Below are 26,226 nucleotides of genomic sequence, written 5' to 3'. Positions count from 1 at the left end.
ATGGCCCAAACACGTGGCGCAACTGGCAATGCGAAGCCTCGCATCTTCACCACTCCATCTACCGAACCAGTCCGCAAGCGCAAAGCCGGAACCACCACCAAGAAGCGCACTGCCAAACCCAAGAGCACCACCGGTGCAGGCGTCACTAAGAAGCGCGCCCCGGCAAAGAGCAAGTCCAGTCTCAAGGACAAGGTCGAGGGCGCAGTCGAGAAAGTCGCCGGAGCTGTCGAGCGCAAGCCCGGCAAGAAGGCAGCAGGCACAAAGAAAATCAAAGGAACAGACGGCAAGACTAGCAAGGCAGTGAAGATCTAGACACTGTTCAGGTATCTCCTGGGATCACGTCTATTCTCCTGCCGTTGTTCATTGTCTATCCTCTCTTGGTGTGAAGGAATTGGGTCGGCGCTCGAGATGATACAAGATATTGGGTTTTTCCTTTTTTTTTCGGAAGTGATGTGATGACGATGCAATGCCATGCAATGGTGTTGTGTGTGCGTGTGTCGTATCAGGCGTGGGAAGATGTGCTTGCTCTCCCTTTTCAGGAATTGAAACTACATTGGGACTTGTGGTCGGAGGCATTCGAACTGTGCCTCTTTGTTTTCTTTTTGGCCGACTGCGAGGCTGAATCACTACGAGTTCAGACGATGGATTGGGGGTTTTTTCAGCATGTGTCGCAGGATCTTGTGGTTGTCATCCGGGAAACAAGCACACTGATAGTTACTAGTCGAAATACCTGCGTTGCAGTCATGTACATGCGAATGCAACCGATTCCAATTCGTCGTCTTTCCACGCCGTTTCTCGTGAATAGACCTCTCGAGTCCATCCCTCAGAGGTCGATATCCTTCTCCTTGGGATGTGCGCTCTCCGTCTTGTCTGGTATTGATGAGACAGACAACAGCACAGGTCCCGACGAGGCTACATCTAGGTAAGTCGAATCTCGAGCCCGCTTCAGTACACCTTTACGAAGATTGTTCCCCAGGTGTACTCACGATGAGTACGTCTTCCTACAACAGTACCAGAGATACTTCTCACCCCCTCGTACTCCAGACGGAATGTCAACCACCCATCTGCACATCTGTGCGCCCCGTGGCAAGCCAATAATGTGGGCAAGGCCCGCCCGGAGCGACGGGGTCGTGGGCTGGTGGGCTGGTGGACCTACTTGGTGGTATAGATACTCGTCCCCAACCGCTACGGAGCACGATTAGTACAATAGTGGCCTCCCCATCTTCTCCAGTCTGGAGCACAGTATGTGACCCTACTACAAGTATTATGGGAAGTTGGACGTAAGGCTGTGAGAAGCGGCCTCAATTGCATCGATGTTTTCTTGTGCTATTTACACAGAAAAGAGGAAAGAGTCTAGGATGCAGACCTCTCCGTGACTCTATCGGACCTCACCCAGATTGATTCGATTCTTTTTTCATGTCAATATTCCCGAAACTTCCCAGACCGACGCCCTGTTTTCATGCCCCATTTCAATAACGCTTTCCATTTTTACACTTTGATGATCATCACATTTCATTCCTGGTCCATTGTTCGTTTCTTTTCTAAAATTCTTAGTGGTCGTTGTTCATAGTAATTTGTTCAAGCTTCGAAAGTCAAGTTGCTATATACAACTGCTTCAATCGTCCAAGCTATCCCTTCTGTCTCGACGGTAGCCACCAGCCTTACCCTGTAAGCTTGGGATGGGATGGTGGTAGGCTTTGGTGTGTTGACTCTGCACGTCAAAATCCAAAGGCGTTGTGAAGGAGCCTGGAACAGTTCGAACTGGGCGTTGTGAAGGTGCATACTTGTTGGGTGAGTTGTACCGTGCTGGGCGGGAAGCACCAGTGTCTGCGTCAGACGCGCCTACACTGAACCCATCCTCCTGGCCGTATGAGAAGTCCCGGCGAGACTGGCGCTTTTCCGGGCTGGCTTGTCTGGATCGATGAGCAGGAGGTGGTGGAGGACCAGCGGCAGATGCTTTGTAGCCATACTCGCTGTTGCTGTGCATGTCACTTGCGCTGCGCTCGGTTGCAGTGTAGTCGGTGCCGTAGAATTTTGCGTCAGAGTCTTTATTCAGACCACCGACTCGAGCGGCCTTCTCGTGACGATAAGCTCGCACATCGTTGTCATGGCCTCCTTCCCACTCTGCTTCTTTAATTTCTCGCAGCTTACGTTCCTTAGCCGTTTCCTTCTTGTTCTTCTTGGACTGCTTCTCCTTGACGATGGGGGCTTCAGATGACATGTCTGTCACCGTCATAGTTTCAGTCATGGCTTCAGTGTCTGCGTTGGTGTGAGCATCTTTGTCAGAGTATCCTTCTCCAACGACACTTCCACCTCCCAGAATCGTGGATTTAGTGGCGTTACTGAGTGTGGTGCCGTTGGGGCCCTTTCGACGAAGGACGGTCGATTTGTATTCTTCCCAGTCACCTTTACGCCATTTGAAACCCCCATTCTTGGCCCAGAAGAAGAACCAAATGGCTCCCAGGACGAAAGCCACCCCGATGATAGCGAAGAGGGCTTGAAGACCTTTCATGTTGATGTCATCTGGCGGAACAGATCCAGATCCCGGGTTGAACTTGTCAGTAGGCTTTGAGTCTCGTGCCGTGAGGACTTTGAACGTGTCCATTGGGGAGAGAATATTAGAGTCATCGCTGATCGGAAGGAGAGGGCTGCTGAGGGGATTCGCATCTCGTTTGTTGAAAGCGCTCGCGCTGAGTTCTGCTGCTGATCGGGCGTCGAGTTCGAGGGAGGAAAATTTGAGGTCGTCGATGTCAGGGTATTTGGAAAGAGATGACACTGGTGCCATAATGATGACGAGATTAGAGCTCAAAGCCCCTCGAGCAATACTCTGGTCAGTGCGAAGAAGTCGAGTGGTGCACAGATGGGGTCGAGGTGGTACGGGCAGAGTTAGGTTATAGCGCACGCTGGCTTCGGGTCTGTGTGCTCTAGGTTTGAGTTTTGACAGTTGTTAATGAGATGTGTAGATTAAGAGTTTGAGAGCACTCACACTGACAACACCCAGAAATATCCACGCAGTTTCTTGCCTTCACTGTAAGTTTCGTGGAGGTTGGTGGTGTGGCTGGGAGACATTAACCAGCGCATGCGAGGCTGAAAATGGAGTACGCGGAAAATGACGTTGTCTTATTTACATTCCACTTCAAGCCTAGCTTAATCACCACGACAACACTCTGCCAGCGAATTAATGCCGCGACTCATCAATCACAGCGATCATTAATACCTCTATGATTTACCAGGCTCGTTTTCGATGCCGGGGGTCGAATGATATATGCAGCTTGGAACGATACGAAGAGCACAAACCACTGGTCAGCGTTTGTCATGACACCAATCGCACTCCTTGTCTAGTTAGGCACAATATTCTCTGCGTGTCAAGATAGCTCTTAAGGCATGGGACAAGGTCTTTGCAGAGTGCATAGTCGTTATCTGCTTGGTGCTAACATCTAAGGTCTCGAGCTTACCTCCTCGCCCATCTCGTGTCCTAATTTCGTACCCTCCAACTGGCTCTCATTCAGTCATACTAGAGCGTTGACCTTGGTGATTCCAGCAGCTACGATCAGTCTCATCTTGAAATCGAGGCAACAAGTTCTCATTCCCATCAAGAAATCGGCGAACATACGATCCCTTCAGGGAAAGCCAAGCCAGCCAACATACTCAAACACACCACGAATACAATTAGCCATGGACACAGGTGGCAATAGCACGGAGCCGAACATGAGTTCCAATGCGATCACGTTACAGACCAGCTTTCTTCAGTCACCCATTCAAGAACGCCGTAGTTGGGTGCTGGTCTCTTGGAGTAGACTGCCAAAGATTCGTGCACCACCTTGGCTTACTTCAACTAGTATTTCACTGAGAAGGAGAAACGCAAGATCACGAGAAGAGAAGTCTGCACGTATGAAACTCTGAACAAGCGTGGGATATCTTGGTTGCGGCTTCATGCCGAGAATTTAGGTCTTTCAGCTTGCGGGATAGACGGGGATATGGTGTGAGTGCTGGTACCTGTGCTGGCAGTGTTATTAATCTTCTTGCGATGATGCAAATTCCACAGCGCTCTCGAGCATGTATGCTTTATGATATAAAAGGAGCTCATCCGGCAAGTACTTTTGAGATCGGCCCGGAGATGAGTTGCGAGGATGGCATAGATATCCAATTGTAAGTCAAGTCATGCAAGCCGCACGCTGTCAATGATGCTTGTGCTCAATATCCATCTATGTGCCTAGACAAAGATAGTGACAGTGAGAAAGTCATCCTGGCCGATGAAACTTGCTCGAGGCCCATGCGAGCAACAATCTGCGAATCATTTACCGTGAATGATGTAGGCGGGGGAGGCGTTCGCAAGAGTGTCGCTGAGCTCTGGCGGAAGAGTCCCTCTGCCAGGTAATTTGGCAGTCAAATGCTTTCCAACAGTCCCAAGTCTCGATACGAGGCTTGATAGCAACGGGCCCACTGAACGGATGTAGTGCAGCCTCGTCATTTATTGCGCTAGCCTATAGTAGTTAGTCTTCTATGCCAAGGTCAGCCTCGTGCCGCGTCTCTGAAGTGCATTGCGCATCGTGAAGCTGCCTTCGCTTTGGCCAGTCCAACATCTTCGATCACGCATTCTCGCCCACAATACATCTTCAAAACTCCTGCATCCCTTCTCATAAATCTTTTGACGAGCCTGTAATAATCACAACCCTCCAATACCCTCGCGGACTAGAGAAAACGCAGGCTTTGTGCCCTCGCCGCAAAGATGCCCGGCTTCGATTTCAGCAATTACAATCGCAATGCTGCCCTCCATGCTCGAGGAGTTCCCCTCCCAAAAGCGACCAGCACAGGCACAACCATCGTAGGATGCATCTATGACAATGGTGTTGTTGTACGTCGATGCTACTCAATGCTTTATACACTATACTAATCCTCTTTGTCATAGATTGCGGCAGACACAAGAGCCACCAGCGGACCCATCGTCGCCGACAAGGTATGTCTTATCTTCAGCTTCTGCGAAGCATTCTGACTGACCTCTCTGCAATAGAACTGTGAGAAGCTGCATTATATCTCTCCCAACATCTGGTGCGCTGGCGCGGGTACCGCCGCGGATACAGAATTCACGACCGCCCTCATCTCTTCCAACCTCGAGCTACACTCTCTATCCACGGGTCGAATGCCTCGAGTAGTGACTGTGATGACGCTGCTTAAACAACACTTATTCAGATACCAAGGTCATATCGGTGCATATCTCGTGGTTGCAGGCGTCGATCCAACAGGAGTAGGGTTGTTCACAGTTCATGCCCATGGATCAACAGACAAGCTCCCCTACGTAACGATGGGTTCTGGGTCATTGGCAGCAATGTCAGTGTTTGAATCAACGTGGAAGAAGAATCTCACCAAGGACGAGGCCGTCAAAATATGCTCTGAGGCGATTATGGCTGGTATCTTCAACGACCTAGGATCAGGAAGTAACGTGGACGTTTGTGTCATCGAGAAAGACAAGCCAACGCAGCTGCTGAGAAACTACATTAAACCTAATGAGAGGGTCAAGAAAGAGCGCAACTACAGATTCGCCAAGGGCACAACCGCAGTATTGAACGAAAAGGTCATCACCAAAGAGGAGATTGGGCGGTATGTGACGGTGCATGAGATTGGCAGTGGCAGTGATTCTGACAGTATGGTTGTGGTGGAGAAGATGGACGTGGATGAAGCGTAGCGGCAAGCAAACTGAAGAATCTTGAAAGATTCCTCTTCGTCATTGTAATATCAAAATGGCGCGCGGGCGTCGAAAGGGATATTGATGCTTCTCGAGCCAGGATTAGGTTCAGTGTATCAGCCATTGCTATGGCAGCATATTGCGCTTTTAGACTTGGGCGCTTCGAGACGTGAAGAATGCACCGTTTGATGGATGCGGCCTTCATTGTCGGCCTTGCCTCTGGACAATCAAATTATGGCGTTCAGGACTCTGTAATCATTCCAACTTGGGCATACCCGCGAGAGTGCTGTAGAGATCGCTTCCTGCTTTCCCTCGTCTCCCCTCTGAAACGTGGTACATCTCGTCCAGTGGGTATCTCCCACCGACGCTCCTAGCACTGCAAAAAGATATGTCTCCGATATCATGATGGGAATGGCAACTTGGCAAGAAGAAAGCGAGGCTTGCGCCGAACTGTTGATAAATGCAATTTGCACAGACACGTGGCCTCCTTCTGAGTAGCTCCACAAACGTGATTTCTTTGGGATATGAATGCGTATTGAGAATTGAAAGTAGACGAGCTACGGGTGATCTACAGAGTAGGACGAGGCGTCTACTAGGCAGGACTGAGAAAAAAGACATATTAACCTCACTGCGTGTGGTGCCAAATCCAACACTACCTCCTCGAGCTTTGGTGGAATATTGGTAGGAGTCCATCCAACACCAGACTCAGGATCGGTACAGAGTCCTACTCTCCAAGTCAAGCTATAGTCGAAATGAACGACCCTGGTGAGAGTCCGCAGGGTGGTAGCGCCACGATACTGCTCATAATGATCCAAGTGGCATCCCGAGCACTTACATTCATCGGCAACCAGTTCCTACTACGCTTCCTGTCGCCTTCACTTCTCGGAATCTCCGTCCAAGTCGAGCTCGTCTCTGTGACTAGCCTCTATTTCGCTCGCGAGAGTCTTCGAGTGGCACTACAGAGACAGCCTGCAACCACATCGTTTTCGAATACCACCACCACCACCAACGGCCAGGCTCAAGGAGGACGAGCAACGCAGACGGTCGTCAATCTCGCGTACCTTGCTGTCCTGCTGGGCTTCATCATCTCGACAGCTTTTGGCTACTCGTATCTACGCGGAGCACCTTCAGAGGTCCTCGACAGTCCATACTTCATCATCTCATTTCAAGTCTATGCTTTCGCAACGCTGACCGAGCTGCTCGCGGAACCTGCGTTCGTGGTGATCCAGCAGAAAGCGCTGTACGCCGACCGCGCTCGTGCAGAGACGCTCGCCGCCACGGCACGTTGTTTGGCTGCATGCATTACGGCCGTCGTAGCTCACGGGGAACAGCTCGCGCCGTCGATCTTGCCATTCGCCGCGGGTCAGTCGGCATATGCATTTGTTTTGTTGGCATTGTACTTCCTGCCCGTGATACGGATCTCGAGAAGTGAGAAGTTCAGCCTCGCCCCACGCAAGATCGTCGAAACTTCTTCAGGAGGACCAACGAGACCTGGCAATGAAGGTGTTGACAGATACTATGCACGGCGATTCCACAAGGCCATCCTAGGTCTAGCCGCGACCATGTACATGCAGTCCATCTTCAAACTCCTACTCACGCAAGGAGATACCCTGATAATGTCGTTTCTCTCCTCTCTCGCCGACCAGGGGGCGTTCGCTCTGGCCTCGAACTATGGAGGGTTACTGGCCCGTCTGGTCTTCCAGCCCGTGGAAGAGAGTAGTCGGAATACATTTGGACGATTACTTTCGTCGCCCAGCACCTCAAGTAATACGATCTCCTCGAGCAAGTCGGGTTCTAGCTCCGCCTTGGACGACGACTCGAGAAAAGCCAACATCCGAGAAGCACTCGCCTACCTATCCAAGACACTACGCTTCTACACCATCCTAGCCCTTCCTCTGGTCAGTATCGCTCCACACGTCCTCCCTTTGGTCGTCGGCCATATCGTCGGGGCAAAATGGTCCAGCACGTCCACGGCGTCGTTGCTCTCGACCTATTGTTACTATATCCCTCTCATGGCGGTGAATGGCATCCTGGACGCATTTGTCACATCTGTGGCCAGTCCGGCACAACTGCGCACCCAGTCCGCGTGGATGCTGCTCTTCACTGGCCTCTACGGGGTCGCGGCGTGGACGATGCTGAAGCGTCTCGACCTCGGTGCCGCGGGCCTGGTGGGCGCCAACATGGTCAACATGGCGCTGAGGATCGTGTGGAGCATCGTCTTTGTGCGGCAATGGGTGCAAGAGCATGACACTGCCGGCAGCGACAGCAGACTAGTGAGAACGACGGTCAGGGAGGGCCTGCCAGCGTCGGCTTCCGTTGCAGTCGCCGGGCTTGTCGCCCTGACACTCAAAGTCCACCCAGCAACCGGAGGAAGAAATGGAAAACTTGATCTGCTGAATCGAGAGCCTCTCGGTTTACTCGGTGCAGGGACTGTCATACTGGGATCGACTATGTGAGTCACTCTATTCTGATTTCGTCTATTCATTCTCCGTCTAGATGGAATCTAACTTTTGATTGTAGAATTTTGGCCGAACGGGCATTCTTACTGCAACTTGTCGAGTCAATCATACCACAACGCCTTGCTGGAAAAATACCAGGTATGACTACAGATCGATCAAAAGGTCAAGCACCGGCCCAAGCTCCAACACCAAGTCATGCAGCGAAAATCAAATGATTCAAAAACACGTATCAGTCGTCAAAGGTGATCTTGGTGGCAGTCTTACCATCCTCGGCTTCTCGATAGAAAGCACCGTACGAATCGTGTTGCTTCTTCTTCACCGTCGTCCCAAATTTCAACAGATCCTCGGGAACATCTTGCTTCGCTGCTTTCAAAACATTGACCAATGCTCCTGCAAGAGGCTTGTCCTGTTCAGTGAACATGGTGATGGCCAGGCCGTCCTTACCAGCCCGACCGGTTCGGCCAATTCTGTGGACGTAGTCTTCAGCAGTCAGGGGGAAGGTCACGTTGATCACGACCTTGACCTCGGGAATATCCAGCCCTCTCGCGGCAACGTCTGTGGCCACTAGCAGGCTGACAGAGCCAGACTTGAAGGACTCCAAACTAGCAATGCGAGCGGACTGAGACATGTCGCCATGAATGCCGGCAACGTTGAAACCTCGTCCGCGAATGAAATTTTCGATCCGCAGGGCCTCCTTCTTGTACAAGCAAAAGACGAGAATGCGATCGTTGCGCTTTTTGCCAGCGGTGTGCTCTTTCAATAATTGTAACAGGCGCTGCTGTTTGAGAGCCCCGTCCATGACTTCGACCTTTTGTACGATCCTCGCATTTGCGCGGAGTTCACCAGAGTCATCGGTGTCGTCCCGGCCAATCGTGATCTTTACAGGCTGTTTCATGAATGTCGCAGCCAACTCGCGGATTGACTTTGGCCATGTGGCTGTGAACATGGCTGTCTGTCGCTTGCTGGAGGAGGGCATATGTGAGATGATGTGCTTGATATCGTCCTCGAAACCTTTGTCGAGCATGCGGTCGGCTTCGTCAAGAACCAAATAGCGGCATTTCGACACATCTACCGTACCGTCGGACATGAAGTCCTTCAGTCTGCCAGGCGTAGCTACAACAATGTTGGCGCCCTGGAGTGTCCGCCTCTGTTCATCCTTGTTTGTTCCACCGTACACACAAACAGGTTTTAACTTGTGGGCTGTTTTGCACAGCTTGTCAATCTGTTCGTACACTTGAATGGCCAACTCTCGTGTTGGTGCGACGATTACTGCTCTTATTCCCTTCTTCTTTTTCAACGCCGAAAGGCGGACAACAAGAGGCAGACCGAAGGCGATAGTTTTGCCACTTCCCGTTTCCGCCACGCCTACGAGGTCTCTTCCCGACAAAAGGAACGGCCAAGCGGCTGATTGGATAGATGAAGGCTTCTCAAAGGATGAGAACACGCTCGAAAATTGGCTGCTCAATTCGGCAGGAAGGTGTGAGAAGGAGAGAATAGGTCTTTGGTTGCTGCTCTGAGGATCATCGGTCTTGACGGACTGCGACGTGAAAAAGTTGTCGACTTCCGACTGAGGAAGGGAACCGAGGGCAGGGTTTGGCCTGTATGTCGCTCCGTCGGTATCATCTTCTGGAGCCGGTGTAGACTCTGCTGTAACATCTGTGGAACTTGGAGTGATATCCTCCAGGCGAAGGGCTTCTTTTCTATCCTTCTTCCTTCGTTTCTTGTCCTGTTTGGCTACTTGAGCCGCGGAGTCGTCGAGTTTGTGTTTACTCATGATGACTGACTATAGCGTATTCGAGCAAAGAGAACGGGTCCTGAGATATGGTTCTGTTGAAAATGGGAACGCAAGAATGAAGCACAAAATTCGTCGGTGCCAGGCACTATCTCCATTGGCCGGTCTCTCTTGAACTTTTTCTGCCGGACAAGTTGAAGGCGGTGAGCGGAGAATTTCTGTGCGGGTTGTGATTGTTGCTCGGACAAAGCCGAGCTTCTGATGAAAATCATTTTCTTTCACTACCTGACTCGGAATCATAGAGCACTCTCATTCTTTTGTCGCTGTCTCTCTCATCGTCGTCGTTCTCTAGCGTTGCCTCTTGCCTAGCCCAAGACACTCCCTGGCTGCGTCCCCGTTTGTACTCGCTCATTAGCAACCTCGTTGCTTGTGAATTATATCACCGGCTTTTCATGATGGCCACGACTAAAACTCCTCTCGAAAGCGTGCAGGCATGCTGGGCTCGCATCTCACAGGCCTCGCCGATCTACCAGCTCACACTCTCTGATGTTGTCTTTGAGGGCGCGACAGAGGGCTCTATGGTTGCGAAGCTCAAGGTCACCGAGAATCACATCAACTCTAAAAAAGGTCTACACGGCTCTGTCTCGGCGACCATAGTCGACTGGGCCGGGGGCATGGCTATAGCTTCCACCGGCCTTGAACAGACTGGCGTCAGCACAGATATACACGTGTCGTATGTTTCGTCTGCAAAGGTTGGCGACACCCTGACCATAGAGGCCAAGGTATCAAGAGTCGGAACGAACATGGGATTTACCACGGTAACCATTTACAAAGGAGAAGGAGATAACAAGAGTGTTGTTGTTCATGGCACTCATTCCAAGTACATTTTGCGTGATCGCCAGGCGAGCAAGACTGGCTGAGAGTGAGAGTCTTGCTACCTGAAAGTTTTTTTTTCCGTTGGCAGGGGCTTTGTGGCCACGGGGTCCTTAAGGGGCATGGAGCATCACATCCAAAAACCGGAATCTTCTTTGCATCAAGCACGGCTCACCTCCATCGTGCTATCTGATTCACTCGGATACCGGAGAACAGCATCACACCTATTGCTTTAGATCTCTATCAATCCCTCTTTCTCCCTGGGTTAGATAGAGAATTATGGCGTGAGACAAGATCCATTCGGCAAGACTTCCCGGCTCGACCTCCCTAGTCAGCATATAATGAATCCAGAAGCGCTGTCTGTTTTTCAATCAGATCTTAATTTCCTAGTTCAAGGTGACAAACGGCCTTGATTAAGCCAATCCGTCCACGGTCCTCCAACCTCTTTGGCCAAGTCGAGTGGCGTCTTTCCTTCGCTGTCCTTAAGACTCCGGATGTCCGGGTTGGCGTTTCGATCTTCTTTCTGCAATCCAAGTCCTTCCATAGCCTGCAAAACTATTGAGGGGAACTTCTCCCAGGAGAGCTGAGATCCCAGGGCCAGCAACAACCAGGCGACTTCTTGTTGTTGATAGCGAATGGCAACGTGTAGACCAGACCCTTCAATACCCTCGAATGTCCCGCGGTATCTTAAGATATCGGAGTGCTCGTCAGTCTCATCATCCTCGTCGACATCCTTGATCATATGGACAATGGCATCAACGTCGCCTTCTCTGCAGAATTCCAGGTAGGCATGACCTTTTCTTTCTTCCGGATACGCTCGGAGGTATGCTTCTTCTGTAGCGGCCGGCAGGATATCATAACCCTCCTGGACACCGCCTTCGTTGCGAAGAGTAACCAAGACTTGTTGCGATCCGCTAGGAGAAAGAGAGGAGATGTCCTTGGAGCAATTGGGGCATTCAGTGATTGTGTAGGCGTCCAAAAAACATTCCCTGGAGAAGGTTAATGTGTATACAACAGCAGCAGTAGTAGATCGTAAAGTCATACCAGTGATAGTGACAACCACAACTCAATTCGACATCGTCTGGTACGCTTGTAACTTGTGCTGCGGCTTTTGAGTCCTCGACGTCGCTGTCGGGCTCGATCTCAATGAAGAGGGACTCCTGACAACTTGAACAGATTTGTTCTGCCATCTTGAGAGAGGTGTGAAGACAATCGAGGTTAGTTGATGGTGTGGCCTGTGAGATTTCTCGTAGTCGCCAGTTGAAAGTACGAAGTGGTTATCGATAAATTATTGCGCCAAAAACTTTTTTGACAGGGATGTTGCGTCTGCGTGTTCACGGACCCGCATTGTTTCATTTCACATGCGGGCAAATCTTGAAGAGGACAAGCTTCAGGGCACCCTTCACTTCGCGACCCAACACCCCGGCTTATGCGGACGGACATATCAAGAGGCGATCCTGGTGACCTTGCCATTGATCATCTTGCAGGTATCGCAACAGCGCCGTATCAACCTTGGTCGCCCTTCTGATCAGGATGCGCCATGGTAACAATGGAGGGACAACCTGACCTTGTCAAAACCCCTGAAGAGAAGTCGGTCGATTCCACCCCTGTCGCTGCAGCGAATCCTCCAACGACCCAGCAATTAACTACAACCGCTGCGATTGATGCGACGCTGCGATTCTTCGCGAACGCAAGCAATGAGACACTGGGGGCCTGCGCGGTCGGTCTATGCGCGTCTACCTATCTCGTCCTGGGACGTGTTGGGCTAGTCTTGATCGGCGCAGTTGGTGGCATCGTGCTTCATGCAACCTGGGACAGCCAACATGGCGAAGGGTCGGATTCGGAAAAAAGTGAGGCAGGCCGCAGGAAGAAAGAGCTCGGGATCGAGGTGGCACACAGACTCCTAGATTGGCGGGATAAAAGGAGAATAAACGACAAAGATGAGGATGTCTTTCAAGACGCCGACCTTGACACTCTCCCTGAAGCCCCGACAATGGACTTTTCAGAATTTCCTCCAGAGACCAGCAAATCTCTCTCGAGCCTGACCGATGCAGTCATTCGGGACTATGTGAAGTACTGGTACACCCCTTTACTGCCCAAGGAGCAGTCATTCCCGGCCAGCTGCAGGCAAACTTTGACGAGATTCATCATATCTTTCTCGAATCATCTTTCACGTAAACGCGCTGCAGACCCATTCTTGGACTTTCTATCCAATTCAACATCGATTGTGATTGTTTTCCTCAGCGAGCTTTCTAATGCCCTGAAGGCTTCTCCCAACAGCGAGGCCGAAACGGCAATCACAACGTATCTGCAGTTTCAGCCTGACAGCAATTTAGCAAATGTCTTGAGCAGAGACCAGCAAGAACGAAAACTGGCGCTTGTAGCCGATGACATTTTGCAGAATTTTTTGGATTCAAAATCATACAATTGTCCCCCTGTCAAGACTTTCCTTCAGCAAGTACTAGCGGGTTTGGTGCTAGAGTCCACGGTCGAAGCCTGTTCAAAGCCGGAATGGATCAATCAATGGATCGTATATTTATTGGAAGACGGCGAGCCGGAGATTTTGAATGCAATCGATGCTGGAGTCGAGGACATGAGTGAGGCCATGGCCAAAGCGCGTCCGGACAAAAAGCCCGGGCAAGGTCACAACCGACGAGTCAGCAGAGCAGAAGAGGCGATGCAAGAAGCGATGCGCGAGGCTCAACGACTGAACGAGATGATCGCCGAAGACGAAGCCCGACGCAAACGAGGCTTACCACCTCAGGAGCACGAAGAGACCAGTTCTGTGGCCACGACCGATGTAGGCATGGCTACGCCAACTTCATCGGATAGCGATCGAAACCGACCCACGTCCTCACTTGATACATCACTGGTCTTCGACATTGATGGAAATGCGGTTCATTCCACCCTTCCCAGCCCAAACAAGTCAGCACCAGTGACTCCAAACAAAGAACAGGGGCAATTTACAGATTTTGAACAGTTAGGTCAAAATGTCCTGACTCCGCCACAGCCAGTGTCTAGTGCTCCAACACCAGTGGAGGTTATGGTTGCCGTGCCATTGACCCTCCAGAACGCCTCCATAACCATTCTCGACATGGGCGATGGTAATGAGAAGGCCACCCTCAAGCAGAAACCCAATAGCGAGTATCTGCTCCAGATCGAGCCTGCATCGCAGCGCTATCCTGGATGGATGGTCACTCGCCGCTATGCTGATTTTGAACCTCTCCACCAGACATTGACGACGATTGCTCGTATCTCTGGTATCCCCGAGTTCGGACAATTATACGCGACGCTCCCTACGTGGAAAGGTCAGACGAGTGTCTCCCTGCTTCAGACTCTGGAGAAATATCTTCGCTTCTGCCTGAAGTTCGAACCTTTGGCCGAGACTGAGGCAATGAAGAAATTCCTGGACAAGGAAACTGGTCTACAGAAGGCGCCTGCTCAAAGTAAGAACGTCTTGGTTCAAGGGGGTGCAGCTCTGGAGAACGTCGGCAAGAACTTCATCAACGTCTTGGGCCAAGGTGGGAAAGGCATTGCTGGCGGCGGTAAGGCCGTTCTGGGTGGTGTGCAAGGAGTTTTCGGCGCCGTGGCGACGGGAGTTGGTGGTGGTCCTAAGAAACAACCCAGGCCTTCACAGCAACTATCTCGGACCGATTCTTCTTCGACGACTTCGAATTACAGATTTAGCCAGGACCTCCCCAGAGGTAGTTCTGAGAGTCTTGACCTCAAAGCTCCCCCGCTTCCGACCCGACCCAGGACAGATACCGTTGGCACTGACCAGCAATCTGTAGCAGCACCTGCTCCGGAGCCAAGCCGTCTGTCGGAGGAGAACATGTATTTCCCACCACCTCCGAGTGTGATCTCGGACGATTATTCTCCCATCACGCTACCCAAGCCTGAGACGCCGCCCCGTCCTCGACAGGATACGATCGTTGCGAAACCTGTCACTCCAGCTCCTGCACTGAACGTAGAAGAGACAAAGACTCCCGCCACGACCAATTTGACCAAGACACCGTCAAGAAGACCGAAGAAAGAAGATGCGCCCATTTCCGAGGAAGAAACTCGTATATGTATTGAGCTCATCTTTGCAGTTCTGACAGAGCTGTACTCGCTTGCGGGTGCTTGGTCCTTGAGGTTGTCCTTGTTAGGTGCCGCAAGGACTTTTCTCTTGCGACCGAATAACCCCCAACTCGAGTCTATCCGGGTCTTGCTGCAAGAGAGTGTGCTCGAAGCCAACTTCTCGGACAAAGGACTAGCGACGCATATCAATAAATTAAGAGAGAACACATTACCAACACCAGAGGAGATGGAAAAATGGCCAAAGGAACTGACGGCGGAGGAAAAGGAGAAGCTACGCGTCAAGGCGCGCAAATTGCTCGTGGAGCGAGGCATGCCACAAGCTTTGACGAGTGTCATGGGAGCGGCGGCCAGTGGTGAAGCTCTTGGGAGAGTATTTGATTGTCTTCAATTCCAGCATGTGGCACGTGGTCTTATCTTTGCTCTTATGCTACAAGCTATCAGGGCGACAACGCAATGAACACCGTTAGGCAGATTTATTGTGCGAGCAACGAAGCAGTGAGATTGCGATATGGATGATGATGACGATGAGAACGGATTGTTCGTCTTGTGTATTATAGTATTGTAACGGCAGTTATTGAGAAGTCTCTATATCAAGCGTTGGGATCACTTTTTTTTTGAAGAGTACGGGGAAAAGACGATTAATACTCGGTATGTAACAATAAATTCCTAGTATACTATTGTATGGTGCAGATGTTTTCGGTCGAAACAGATTGTCCGATCTTTGATGCCGACAGGACTTGTAGCGTAAACTCGTACAAAAGGATGAATGAGTGGATTCAATACTCCCAAGATGATAGACAAGCAGTATGTAGTTTTGGGTGGTGTTGGCCAACGAGGCTGACCAATAGCATCTATGACTCACATGCCGCATTTGGCGTTTTGAGATGCAAGGAATAAAAAACAAAAAAATTTCCACACCCGATCGAGTTCATGATCATGACGGCCGATGAGAGACACACGGCATAGATTCGATCCGACCAACACGAGAGACACTTTGAGACGAGAAAGAAAATCAGTTTCTGCTATTATTTTTTCATAACAACAACATGGAACCATCGCCTTGAACTCGGTTGTATAGTTATCGATCGATTGATACACATCTGATCTCCGGAGCGAGAGCTCCCGGTTCGACGACATCATGCCCAAAGTCCACCTCCTCGACTACGTGGCGGGCAACATCCGGTCGCTGGTGAATGCCATTGAAAAGTGTGGTTATGAGGTGGAATGGATCAAGAGTCCAGAAGACGTCAAGAATGCAGATGTAAGTTACGGTTCTTTTTTTGTTTCTTGTGTCGTGGTGTTTCTGTATGGGAGTATATCTCGTGTCTTTTTCTTCTGAGCTTTACCCATGGACTGGATGATCCGCGCAGTGGTTTTCTTGAACTTGAGTTGAGTTGGTTGCGTTTTTTTCTCTTCTTGCTTCAACAATGATATACAACGTTTTGTTTCCTATTTTCATCGAGAGGAGTTTCTTGGATCATTATCGTCCCTGTCTTTTGGTTTGACCTACGACACAAATCCGCTGGACCAAAGATATTAATCAACGGCGCAAACAGAAAATCATCCTCCCTGGCGTAGGCCATTTCGGTCATTGCCTCTCATCACTATCCTCGGCAGGTTACCTCCCAGCCATCCAAGAACATATCTCGTCCGGGAAACCATTCTTCGGTATATGCGTCGGCCTCCAAGCTTTGTTCGCCGGATCAGAAGAAGCCCCCTCGGTCCCGGGTCTCAACCTCATCCCTACGTCCTTGAAACGTTTCAGCCCGACCAACGCCGACGGCTCACGGAAATCCGTGCCTTGCATAGGTTGGAACGACGCGTCCACATCGACATCCACCTCCCCAACGACATCCGATGCCAGCACGTCCAACCAGACAAGCATGTACGGCCTCAACCCGTCTTCCAAATACTACTACGTCCACAGTTACTTTGCACCCTACACTCCCGGTCATCTCGAACGAGAGGGTTGGACGGTCGCGACGGCACGTTACGGCGACGAAACGTACATTGGTGCCATCGCCCGCGGCAACATTTTCGCCACACAATTCCACCCCGAGAAATCCGGCGCCGCTGGTCTCCGCGTGATCAAGGCGTTCCTCGACGGGGACAAAGTGACGCCCTCGACGACACCTGCGGTTGTTCCGGGCAGCACAACAGTACGCGCAGGTGCAACCACGAAAAGAAACGTAAAGGCTTCGACGAACGGATTGACACGACGCATCATCGCTTGTCTCGACGTGAGGACCAACGACGCCGGCGACCTCGTTGTCACGAAAGGCGACCAGTACGACGTGCGAGAAAAGTCGGAGGGTGGGAACGTCAGAAACTTGGGCAAACCGGTCGAGATGGCTCGGAGGTATTACACCCAGGGTGCGGACGAGGTGACTTTCCTCAACATTACGAGCTTCCGAGATTGTCCCATCACCGACCTGCCCATGCTCGAGATCCTACGGAGGACGAGCGAGACGGTGTTTGTACCCCTGACCATCGGAGGAGGGATCAGGGACATGGTGGACCCGGTGAGCGGACAGAAGGTGAGCGCCCTAGACGTGGCCAAGCTTTACTTCGCCAGTGGTGCCGACAAAGTCTCGATCGGGAGTGACGCGGTCCTGGCCGCCGAGGCTTTCTGGAGTCGCGGCGGGGACGGCGACGACGACACCAGCATCGAGACCATCTCTGCCGCTTACGGAGCTCAAGCCGTCGTGGTGAGCGTCGACCCCAAAAGGATCTATGTCAAGACCGAGGAAGAAGCCCAAGCGGCCAAAACAAAAGGTCACACCGTCATCAAGACCACGGACCAGGACAGCGAAGGTCGAGAATACGTCTGGTTCGCTTGCACCATCAAGGGAGGTAGAGAGGTCAGGGATTTTGACGTTGTCAAGCTCGTGACGGCTTGTGAAAGGTTGGGGGCAGGTGAGATCTTGTTGAACGCCATCGACCGTGACGGTTCGAATCGTGGGTTCGACCTGGAATTGGTGGCCTTGGTCAAGAGTGTCGTGGAGATCCCGGTCATTGCGAGCTCGGGAGCAGGGAAACCCGGGCATTTCGAGGAGGTCTTCAACGCCACCGACGTCGACGCCGCTCTCGGAGCTGGTATGGTGAGTGACTTTTGTTCTTTGTTGCTTCTTGTGTCCCTGGAGACAAAAAAAAGAGGCCTGCACTGACAACTTACTCTCAAACAGTTCCACCGAGGAGAATACACAGTCGCACAAGTCAAGGAGCAGCTCGGCCAGGCCGGGTTACTCGTCAGACCCTTCGAACAGTTTGAGCCGTGATACACCTACCTACCTAGGTAGATAAGACGATGAAACATTTGTTGTGTTACTATTTCAACGGACAAAAGAAACGCTTAGGCTGAATAAACAACATGCTTTTTTCCCCTTCGTTTTATTGCCGTTCAATCAGTCAAGTGCGGCGCTCCCGATTCTCGAGGGTATATCATTGAGGGATGCTATCACGGTTTCAATTCTTCCTCATCCTCATTGCTCTTCACAAAAACGCTATGCTCAGTCATCTGTCAACCCCATGCTATCTGTTAACGTCAAAAGGAAAAAAATTCGTGGTCCTCCCTGGTGGTTCTGGTGATTGCAACTCATCAGAGTCTTGTCTACATTAGAGCTTATGCCGCTTTGATCCTACCTTCATTCCTTCCTTCCATCCAGACAGCTCCGAAGCCATGCCAAGAATCTTCCTTTCTCTCTCTCTATATAACCTCGACGTCTTGGTGTCCCGGAAATTGAGCCCTGGTCGATAGTCGACAAGTCGGCGCATGACTCTATTCTCATGAGAACTGTGGATGACGCGGGTCTCATTTCACGCAGGTCGGTACCGGAGGAATCGGTGATCATGCGTACCATTATGGCCAACCGAGAGATATCGGCGTGTAGTTCCTGGCGACGAAGTGCTTGTGCCACCTTGACATTCTGGGAGAATTTCTTTCTGTTGTTTTTCTAAGTCACTTCAATACCTTGGGAAGGCTGATGCGCTCAGGTGACCATCAGGAAGTCTTTTTCGACTCAACCTTGTCCTGGCCAAGAGATATGATGGTATTCAACATCTTCTCTCGAGTGTCCCGTGTTAGATTGTCGACGTCGGCAGACGTGAGTCCTTTAGTGTCAACAGGGTCAAGCACTAACCATAACCATCACCGTTAGTCGGTGATTTTCAGACGTCGACACAAAAAGCAGAGTGACAAAACAAACCTTTGACTCGTATCGTTCCACTGTTGAATCGTTTGGCCTTGTGGTTCAACACGTGGCTGTAATTCTCCGCCACGATGGGCACGATAGGCACACCAGCTTGAACTGCCAGGTGGAAGGCGCCCTTTTTGAAAGGTAGCAACATGGGTTCCGCCGAGTAACTCCTCGTCCCCTCGGGGAAGATTAGAACGCTCTGTCTCTTCTCCTTCATGGCCGTCGCGGCACCTTCGAAAGCCTTCATCGCCTGACTTCGGTCGACCCGGTCGATGAAGATGGTGCCCGACAATGTCATGAACCAGCCGAGGAAGGGCACCTTGCGCAGGGACTTTTTCGCCGTCACGGAGCAGTGTTGCGGCCAGATCCAACCCAAAAGAAGCACGTCGAGTTCGGTCTGGTGGTTCGTGATGAAGACGGCCGGTCGATTGCTATTCAAAATCTCCTCACCGTTGTCCAGGATGTCGAACTTTATGCCCATGGTGTATACGCCCAGATTCTTGAACGCCTTGGCCGTGGTCCACTGCCCGTAGGCATAGTGCAAGCCCATCAGCTTCAATATCCCCGAAGCGATTGTTCCATAGCTCGCGCAGACGATCAACGTGAGGTAGGCGGACAGCGATCGTGCAATGAACCCCAATATCTGCGGAGGGTTGGGGAGGTACGTGTAGAGGCCGAAGAGGGTCAACATTGTCGTTATGTAGCCGCCGAGGAAGTAGAGGGTCCAGCGGAAGAGGAAGAACATGGTTGCGGCGAGACAGAGGTGGCAGTGGGTGTTTGTTACCCAGCTTGAAAGGGAGAAAGAGAGAGAGAGAGAGAGAGGAGATGTTGGTGCAAGAAATGTCGGCGACGAAGGTGCTTTTCAAAGCCCAACCACCATGCGTTTTTGCCCACCGTGGTCGGCGCTCTCAACGCAAAATGAATGCTAATTGTCCACTCTCAACCCCTCGGACTGGGCGTATTAGATAAATTGAGGTCAAAGAGATCAAAATGGTGTTTCAGTACTTTCAAGGAGAGTTCTCTTCAACATACACACATCCTCAGTCGTATTAACAAGAATAATATAGCTGAGTTCACCAAGAAGCATGAGGAATTCGCCGGTGTGATGTCAAGTCCATCTTGGGCTTTTATTAGCGCCAGTCCAGACTGCCGAGGGGCACATCTTCGCATACATCGCCCCTCTTACTCGCGAGGTACCACTAGGAGAGAGAAGTATGCATAACGACTTGATATTCTAAGACCTACGGCTCTTCTGTAATATCATAGTAAGATCTTGTCTACTTGCTGCAGTCAATAGAGTGACCATGGACTCACTGCGTCTCTATGGATTGCTCCGAGGCCACTGTTGAACCTCAAAATGGTTTTTGTTCTAGTCATAATTCGTTCTTTTTATTCTTCCATCCATAGAAAACGTACCATTCCATCATGGCAGTAATGAAAGAAAATAAACATACGCAGTCTTCTTCATCTCCTCTGCATCCACTGCCTTTACGACCTTTTCATCGTTAAACAAGACCCACTGCTTCTCTGCACCCTCGCCAGGGATTGGCTTGCGAACGAATGCAACGTAATGTCCGGCATGAACACTGGCTCCTTTGTGGCATGCAATGCTTTGTAGCTCGTACCGGGCTGGTAAGGAATCCGACCCAGGCAATACTTTCTGCTGGGCTGGACCAGAGGAGCCATCTTCGCCAAAATCTCCTTGGTCATCCGGATGACTGAAGACCCAGTCCAGAGCACGATTGACATCGCCGCCACACTCCCGAAGTGCTTTGCGTGCCTGAGGGGCACTTATGCCCATATCGCCCAGTTGAGCAATTTTCTCTGAATCGTCGCCAGCACCACCTCCACCAGAACCACCGAGGTTCAATGGCTCGTCGATATCCGGGTCCTCCATGTGCGCAAACAACCAGTTCATGGCTGCATCTGCATCTGAATTTCCAGTCGCATGGAGCGCCTTCTCGCAACGAACTCGAGGAAAGCCCATTCCTTCCAGCATACTGAGAGCGCCTTCGTTGGGTACAAATGATGCTGATGTGCTCGCACCTCCTACATCAGCATCTTCTGGCAATTCCTCCTCGTCGGGCTGCAGCCCGAGGGATTTATACTTGCTGAGATCTATGGGTTGATCCGAAACCTGAACAGGGATATCAAGTTTGGTAGGCACCCAATTGATAATCTCAAACCGGAGGGGATTGATGGCGAGGTTCTTTGGGAACGTCTTGAACTTTGACGATTTCGAGAAACCAGCTTTAGAGCCACACGCAGGACAGGTCAACTCTACGTGAACCGTTCCAGTAAAATTGTCCAGACATTCTTCTAGCGGTACCGCTTCGAATTCGGTCTGGTTCCCAGCATCACCCCCATTCTGGCCAACCGGTTTTCGTCGGGCCGGTACTGGTATTGAGATGTTGTCTTGTTCGTCGCTGCGATATCGAACTCGTTTACAATTGAGACATGCTAGACGTTGTTCGAGGGCAAAGCGGAAGGACTGAACTGGATCTTCTGCCGGTTTTGAGTTGTTCGAAAGACTGACCAGTTTGAACATATGAAGGAGGAACTCAAACGCGTCTTGTTGCCTCATCGTTGAGAACTCCTCATGGCCCCTGCCAATGAGATGCTTGAACATAGCGGGAGAGAGCCCTTTCTGATGCGGAACTTCGGGGGTGTCTGGAGTAGTATGGGCGCAGTTGTCCGGGAGAGAATACCTGCCAGAGAGAATCCCGTCTGCTAACTTTCGCAGTTGTGTTTCCAGGTCTTCCGCAGGTAGATTAGTAGTGGGTGGCGGTTGATCAGGATGATAGTATCGTTGTTGGAATTCTGGCAATGAGAACAAACATTGCATGGTACTTGCAAGGTAGCAACTGTTTCCAATGTTTTTCAACCCAGTGAAACCTGGCCCGAACAGAGGCTTTAGCTCTTTACCATCTTCGGTCGTCATTGAAAAGTCCCATTTGAGGTTCTGCTCAACCTGCATTTCCATCAGACTCTTCTCGGTCTTCTGTCGATCGGCAATATTGATCCCCCAATGAGCAAGATGTTTGGCAAGCTCTGTGTCAACCCTCTCTTCGTCACACGAGTAGCAGTATACATCGGCGTTTCCTTCGGGAGTAATCGAACCTAGTTTCACGGCGACAGGGTGGCTCGACTCTGTTGCATGTGCCAGACCATGAGAATGGCCACCAACACCGCCAAATTGCGCCCGACCACAACCAAGGTTGCCACATGCCAAACAGAGCCAAAGATTCTCCTTGAGATCACATTTAGAACACGAGCCCAGGTCTTGAGATGCAATCTGTCTGCTTTCATGCTGCTCCAGACACAACGTGTGCTCACACGGTGTAAACTCTTGTTCCCATGCCTTGACTTCTTCCTTTCTGGCAAATGTCATGGCATTCAGTACTCCATGAACGATTTCTGGCAGTTTTCCCGAACTCTTGTCCACGTCATCGATTTGACAGTAGTAGCACTTCACCCTGGTAGCCGTGTCATATTTGTCTTCTTCCGTTTCGGCGGCGATGGCCAGTTTTGTCAGCTTTGGTGGGGGTTCATCCCGCTGGACTTCTTTTCGAGTGCGCTTGATGTTGAGGACGAGAGGATGACCCGTAGATGAGTAGTGGAGTAGAGAATGATTTCGTTCACCAGCACATCCTCCGTTGAAGCAGGCCAGGCAGACATCGAGCCCGGCCTCATCGTCAATGGAATCAAAGCACTGTGTACAATCCTCCCGATAGACACTCTGGGTAGGACCTGGAGGTCGTAGGTTTGCTGATTGAACATGTGGACATGCCATATTTGCGACTTTTGAGAGAGAGAAGTGTCAGAATGTAAGGACTGTGGTTTGACGAGAAATGAAGGTGGGAGGAAAGTCGCGAGGGCAATTGTTCTAGGGCTGCGGCGGGCGAGGCTGAGTGTGATGATGTACTGCGCAGGCGAGAATACGCAACTGGTTGGTCCACCATCGTGCATGAGGCTAAGTCCGCTAAGTCCGCACTGGCCCCTCGAATCGTTTGGGTTGATAGATATCACGCTTCATCAACTCACACTTCATCAAACACCACATATCTCATCTCTGTCGTCGCTTTCACATCACCGTCTTGAAAAGGGTGGTGCCACTCTTCATACTCAACGTAAAGATGTCGGCTAACTCAACAGCCTAACGACGCCGCAGCTGGGCGTGCTTAAGAAGCCACGATCGAAGCCAATTACACAACAACATTTACTGGCGCTCATTTAACAGGCTCATCTTGTCACGAATATGGCTCTCTTACAAAACGAGGAGTATGTTGGCCTCAATTCTCTGTCCCCTATGGGTGTCACAACATGGTTTGCTATAACTCTGCTGGTTCGCCCTTGCTAACTCAGTCGGAAACAGATTTGCGATATGGTACTTGCGGACTTCGTATCTGGCCAGTGTTAAAGACGGGATTGCCGAGCGTCTAATCAATGTCAACAATTCAATATTGAATACTCCAGGTTTCCGAGCTGCTGGATGGTCTGCGGATCCTGTTCAACGAACTTACTCTCCGCCAATACCGACATCAATCAACACTGAGTACTTTCAGGCGGGACTCGAACTTCAACTCTCTAACTCCCTGGGCGACCAAGGCGACGAGGTTGACGAAGGTGGATTAGTAACTGGCAGGACCAGCAATGACACGATCGGCCCCGGATTCAATGCAAGGAGGCGGAGGAGAAAAGAACATGTCGAGGATGACGACAGTAGTGATCTTACAGATGAATCCGAAGAAGAAGCTGAAGGTGCGCAACGCGCCGCTCAGCAGATTCGCTTTGCAAAAATGCCTGCTAGAAACAGGGCGGACTCATCTCCTATTCGAGGTGCTGGGCCAGACATCATAACGACCTCTCCTTCAAAACCGAGAACGGACAACAGAAGAAGGACTGGCTCACTCGGAGCTGTAGAAGCCGTCAAAGCTCGTGCCAGAGCCGATACTACTACAAGTAGTGAACTATCCTCTGAAAATGAAGTTGACCCGACTTACTTCCAGCGTCGCCAAGTCAATGCCGGTAAAAAATCTCTATCTGCACCACTCCTTGATGAAGGTGTTATGAGATCAGGAGCAGGACACCGGCATCAGGTACATGATGATTCGGACGCAGAATCGGTGGGATCAGCAATGTCCTCAGAACTAGGTGAAACCGTCGACTCCGCGTCCATTCTGAACACCATTGCAGAGTCAAATTTGCCCTCCTCGCCCCCTATACTGAGCAGTTTCACCGCTTCTGGATCCTCAATTACACGAATTCCCGTCTCAGAATCGCCTAGGAAACAAAGAACACTTCCAGTCCTCCATGAACTACCACCTCCACGACCTATCAGCTTTATTCAGCCCAAGAGTCTGCTTTCGGCGGCCTTGAATGCACAGAAAAAGGCACCTAGCAATCCGCTTCAGGCTTTTGCTGGTTTGTCTGGCAAAGGCAACCCCAATCCTTTGTGGATAAAAATCTATGCGCCTTTCTCGGAAGATGCGGACGAACCCATTGAGATGCCACTGGCCCGAACTTCCAAGGATGGTAATTCCGTGATTGTCGCAGAAGCCATCGGCCTTAGCCTCTGGCGGTATCAGGAAGAGAAGTTAGAGCCTCCCCTTGCTCCAGAACAACTAGATGTTAATAAGTGGACACTGCGAATGGTTGAGGACGGAGAGATTGATGATGACTTCCCGCCCCTTGTTCGTACGCGTCCTATCACTGACTTCACATACAACAACAATCGTGGAGGAAGGGCTAGGTCCAGAGAACGTCCTTTTGACGAATTTGCTCTCGTCGAAGCATCGCCTGCTCAGTTCGAGGCTAATAAAAGAAACACGCCTCAGTTCGCATTCGCGGCGGAAGAGGAACTTGCACCAATGCCAACGCTCGAGCCAGTCGAGACGCAGTCGCAGCTTCAGATGGTACCAAAGCAGGCACAGGCCAGAAATAACCTTCTTCTCGCAGGACAACCGTTCACTTCAGCATTAGCTAACTCGTCGTTAACACCAGCAGACTTGCCTGCCCCTTCCACTTCGCATGCAACTCCACGTATGGGTACGACGAAGACGATCCGAGTACGGTATTTTGATGTCGATGTTGCGGCTCAGACCATGACTATGGAAGTCTCTACAGACAGCTACATAGCTGAAATACTCGACCATGTGTGCAAGAGATGGAATTTCGAGAAGGCTGGTTTCGTGTTGAAAGTCGCAGGGACGAATACTGTTGCACCCCTGGATAGAACAGTCGAAGCCCTAGGAACTCGGTCTGACTTGGATCTTGTGCGAAGACGATTCGGAGCGGGCGTGGCGGCTTTGACAGGCTCCCCAGGCAGTTCATCGCCGAATGCACCCCTCTTGCTGGACATCCAAGGCCCGAAGAAGACCAAGAAAGGTCAGCTACATCACCCGCTGGCAAACAAACAGGACCTAGTGTCGAGCGCCAGCAATTTCAAGAAATACTACGTGATCAGGAAGCAGATGGCGCCATTTGCTCAAGGCAGCCAAAGAACACTCGTTTTCGATGGAGATCTGATGCATGTCATGCATACTGATGCTGGGACGAACTCGAAATTCACTTCGTTCCCCTTCAGCGATATCCTACGGTGTAAAGTCAGCACGAAGCACTCCAAGTTGATCCGGGTTTTTGTTCGCAGGCCGAATGAGAACAAGAGATATGACTTTGAGGCGAGAACGGCAGCGGAGGCCCAGGAAATAGTGGACGAGATTCTCCGTGAGATGAGGCAAACACGGGCATGATATAGAAAATCCCCTATGGAATATTTGAGTACCCTTTACTCATGACCAGCACCAGTCACCTGCATGTGTATGAATGCCATTACAGTACTACGTACTTAGGTAGAGAATGATGACCATCCTCATCCCGAGGATAACCAGAGAACCCTGGTCAGTGCTGGGGGTCGGTTTGGAGGGGTTCGCCAGGTTGGCCCACCTATGAGTTCGGGATGCAATAGCCCAATCTGCGATCAAGTCAAGAGTGACACTCGCAGTGACATACGTGGCTGAAGAGGTGACGGTGAGTGGGCGAACTGGTCGCATCTTGTTGTGTGCAGCACCAAAGAGCTTCCCCGCGTCCAGGTCGAAGACGAGATGTTGAGAAGTCCCATCACCCTACGAGCAGAAGAGGCCCGTCTATTCGCTATTTGTGTCTTACGGATATTCCGTGCTGTAACTCTTCTTGACTGCTTCT

At 51.0% G+C, this 26,226-nt stretch overlaps 12 protein-coding genes across 12 annotated transcripts; 7 read left to right on the top strand and 5 right to left on the bottom strand.

Moving 5' to 3' along the window:
- PV06_03763 (uncharacterized protein) lies at positions 1-312 on the top strand (the record flags this gene model as incomplete). Its single annotated transcript, XM_016404578.1, has 1 exon — positions 1-312. One exon carries the CDS (start codon positions 1-3, stop codon positions 310-312), a length of 312 nt encoding a protein of 103 aa, XP_016265583.1.
- A 985-nt stretch (positions 313-1,297) lies between these two features.
- Positions 1,298-3,065, bottom strand: PV06_03762 (uncharacterized protein). The gene has a single exon (XM_016404577.1). It carries the CDS (start codon positions 2,783-2,785, stop codon positions 1,616-1,618), a length of 1,170 nt encoding a protein of 389 aa, XP_016265582.1. The 5' UTR covers positions 2,786-3,065; the 3' UTR covers positions 1,298-1,615.
- Positions 3,066-4,574: 1,509 nt separating this feature from the next.
- PV06_03761 (uncharacterized protein) lies at positions 4,575-5,931 on the top strand. Its single transcript, XM_016404576.1, has 3 exons — positions 4,575-4,855; positions 4,910-4,957; positions 5,012-5,931. Exons 1-3 carry the CDS (start codon positions 4,730-4,732, stop codon positions 5,681-5,683), a joined length of 846 nt encoding a protein of 281 aa, XP_016265581.1. The 5' UTR covers positions 4,575-4,729; the 3' UTR covers positions 5,684-5,931.
- A 504-nt stretch (positions 5,932-6,435) lies between these two features.
- Positions 6,436-8,139, top strand: PV06_03760 (uncharacterized protein; the record flags this gene model as incomplete). The annotated part of the gene is made up of 1 exon (XM_016404575.1): positions 6,436-8,139. One exon carries the CDS (start codon positions 6,436-6,438, stop codon positions 8,137-8,139), a length of 1,704 nt encoding a protein of 567 aa, XP_016265580.1.
- Positions 8,122-9,978, bottom strand: PV06_03759 (uncharacterized protein). Its single transcript, XM_016404574.1, has one exon. The coding sequence runs from the start codon at positions 9,914-9,916 to the stop codon at positions 8,372-8,374; it is 1,545 nt and encodes a 514-aa protein (XP_016265579.1). The 5' UTR covers positions 9,917-9,978; the 3' UTR covers positions 8,122-8,371.
- Positions 9,979-10,163: 185 nt separating this feature from the next.
- PV06_03758 (uncharacterized protein) lies at positions 10,164-11,118 on the top strand. The gene has a single exon (XM_016404573.1). It carries the CDS (start codon positions 10,327-10,329, stop codon positions 10,792-10,794), a length of 468 nt encoding a protein of 155 aa, XP_016265578.1. The 5' UTR covers positions 10,164-10,326; the 3' UTR covers positions 10,795-11,118.
- On the bottom strand, positions 10,980-11,996 carry PV06_03757 (uncharacterized protein). The gene is made up of 2 exons (XM_016404572.1): positions 11,792-11,996; positions 10,980-11,736 (listed from the first exon to the last, which is right to left on the bottom strand). Exons 1-2 carry the CDS (start codon positions 11,935-11,937, stop codon positions 11,139-11,141), a joined length of 744 nt encoding a protein of 247 aa, XP_016265577.1. The 5' UTR covers positions 11,938-11,996; the 3' UTR covers positions 10,980-11,138.
- A 201-nt stretch (positions 11,997-12,197) lies between these two features.
- Positions 12,198-15,459, top strand: PV06_03756 (uncharacterized protein). The gene has a single exon (XM_016404571.1). The coding sequence runs from the start codon at positions 12,288-12,290 to the stop codon at positions 15,282-15,284; it is 2,997 nt and encodes a 998-aa protein (XP_016265576.1). The 5' UTR covers positions 12,198-12,287; the 3' UTR covers positions 15,285-15,459.
- A 320-nt stretch (positions 15,460-15,779) lies between these two features.
- On the top strand, positions 15,780-18,183 carry PV06_03755 (imidazoleglycerol phosphate synthase, cyclase subunit). The gene is made up of 3 exons (XM_016404570.1): positions 15,780-16,088; positions 16,384-17,928; positions 18,013-18,183. The coding sequence occupies exons 1-3, from the start codon at positions 15,966-15,968 to the stop codon at positions 18,103-18,105; spliced, it is 1,761 nt and encodes a 586-aa protein (XP_016265575.1). The 5' UTR covers positions 15,780-15,965; the 3' UTR covers positions 18,106-18,183.
- PV06_03754 (uncharacterized protein) lies at positions 18,099-20,090 on the bottom strand. Its single transcript, XM_016404569.1, has 2 exons — positions 19,033-20,090; positions 18,099-18,961 (listed from the first exon to the last, which is right to left on the bottom strand). The coding sequence occupies exons 1-2, from the start codon at positions 19,766-19,768 to the stop codon at positions 18,828-18,830; spliced, it is 870 nt and encodes a 289-aa protein (XP_016265574.1). The 5' UTR covers positions 19,769-20,090; the 3' UTR covers positions 18,099-18,827.
- A 167-nt stretch (positions 20,091-20,257) lies between these two features.
- Positions 20,258-22,918, bottom strand: PV06_03753 (uncharacterized protein). Its single transcript, XM_016404568.1, has one exon. It carries the CDS (start codon positions 22,814-22,816, stop codon positions 20,447-20,449), a length of 2,370 nt encoding a protein of 789 aa, XP_016265573.1. The 5' UTR covers positions 22,817-22,918; the 3' UTR covers positions 20,258-20,446.
- Positions 22,919-23,073: 155 nt separating this feature from the next.
- Positions 23,074-25,889, top strand: PV06_03752 (uncharacterized protein). The gene is made up of 2 exons (XM_016404567.1): positions 23,074-23,304; positions 23,399-25,889. The coding sequence occupies exons 1-2, from the start codon at positions 23,282-23,284 to the stop codon at positions 25,773-25,775; spliced, it is 2,400 nt and encodes a 799-aa protein (XP_016265572.1). The 5' UTR covers positions 23,074-23,281; the 3' UTR covers positions 25,776-25,889.
- Positions 25,890-26,226: the final 337 nt, after the last annotated feature.

Source organism: Exophiala oligosperma (assembly GCF_000835515.1).
Source record: "Exophiala oligosperma strain CBS 72588 unplaced genomic scaffold supercont1.3, whole genome shotgun sequence".
Taxonomy (NCBI): domain Eukaryota; kingdom Fungi; phylum Ascomycota; class Eurotiomycetes; order Chaetothyriales; family Herpotrichiellaceae; genus Exophiala; species Exophiala oligosperma.
This window is presented reverse-complemented; position numbering and strand designations above follow the sequence as displayed.

Excerpts from the sequence above, each read along its gene's own strand:
- PV06_03758 (XM_016404573.1), top strand. The coding sequence starts at position 10,327 with ATGATGGCCACGACTAAAACTCCTCTCGAAAGCGTGCAGGCATGCTGG.
- PV06_03757 (XM_016404572.1), bottom strand. The coding sequence starts at position 11,937 with ATGGCAGAACAAATCTGTTCAAGTTGTCAGGAGTCCCTCTTCATTGAG. Across the intron at positions 11,737-11,791 it reads TGTGGTTGTCACTATCACTG|GGAATGTTTTTTGGACGCCT; the intron begins GTATGACTTTAC and ends AACCTTCTCCAG.
- PV06_03753 (XM_016404568.1), bottom strand. The coding sequence starts at position 22,816 with ATGGCATGTCCACATGTTCAATCAGCAAACCTACGACCTCCAGGTCCT.
- PV06_03759 (XM_016404574.1), bottom strand. The coding sequence starts at position 9,916 with ATGAGTAAACACAAACTCGACGACTCCGCGGCTCAAGTAGCCAAACAG.
- PV06_03761 (XM_016404576.1), top strand. The coding sequence starts at position 4,730 with ATGCCCGGCTTCGATTTCAGCAATTACAATCGCAATGCTGCCCTCCAT. Across the intron at positions 4,856-4,909 it reads TCTATGACAATGGTGTTGTT|ATTGCGGCAGACACAAGAGC; the intron begins GTACGTCGATGC and ends TCTTTGTCATAG. Across the intron at positions 4,958-5,011 it reads GACCCATCGTCGCCGACAAG|AACTGTGAGAAGCTGCATTA; the intron begins GTATGTCTTATC and ends TCTCTGCAATAG.
- PV06_03755 (XM_016404570.1), top strand. The coding sequence starts at position 15,966 with ATGCCCAAAGTCCACCTCCTCGACTACGTGGCGGGCAACATCCGGTCG. Across the intron at positions 16,089-16,383 it reads AAGACGTCAAGAATGCAGAT|AAAATCATCCTCCCTGGCGT; the intron begins GTAAGTTACGGT and ends CGGCGCAAACAG. Across the intron at positions 17,929-18,012 it reads CCGCTCTCGGAGCTGGTATG|TTCCACCGAGGAGAATACAC; the intron begins GTGAGTGACTTT and ends ACTCTCAAACAG.
- PV06_03756 (XM_016404571.1), top strand. The coding sequence starts at position 12,288 with ATGGTAACAATGGAGGGACAACCTGACCTTGTCAAAACCCCTGAAGAG.
- PV06_03752 (XM_016404567.1), top strand. The coding sequence starts at position 23,282 with ATGGCTCTCTTACAAAACGAGGA. Across the intron at positions 23,305-23,398 it reads GCTCTCTTACAAAACGAGGA|ATTTGCGATATGGTACTTGC; the intron begins GTATGTTGGCCT and ends AGTCGGAAACAG.
- PV06_03762 (XM_016404577.1), bottom strand. The coding sequence starts at position 2,785 with ATGGCACCAGTGTCATCTCTTTCCAAATACCCTGACATCGACGACCTC.
- PV06_03754 (XM_016404569.1), bottom strand. The coding sequence starts at position 19,768 with ATGTTCTTCCTCTTCCGCTGGACCCTCTACTTCCTCGGCGGCTACATA. Across the intron at positions 18,962-19,032 it reads TGGAACGATACGAGTCAAAG|TGCTTGACCCTGTTGACACT; the intron begins GTTTGTTTTGTC and ends GGTTATGGTTAG.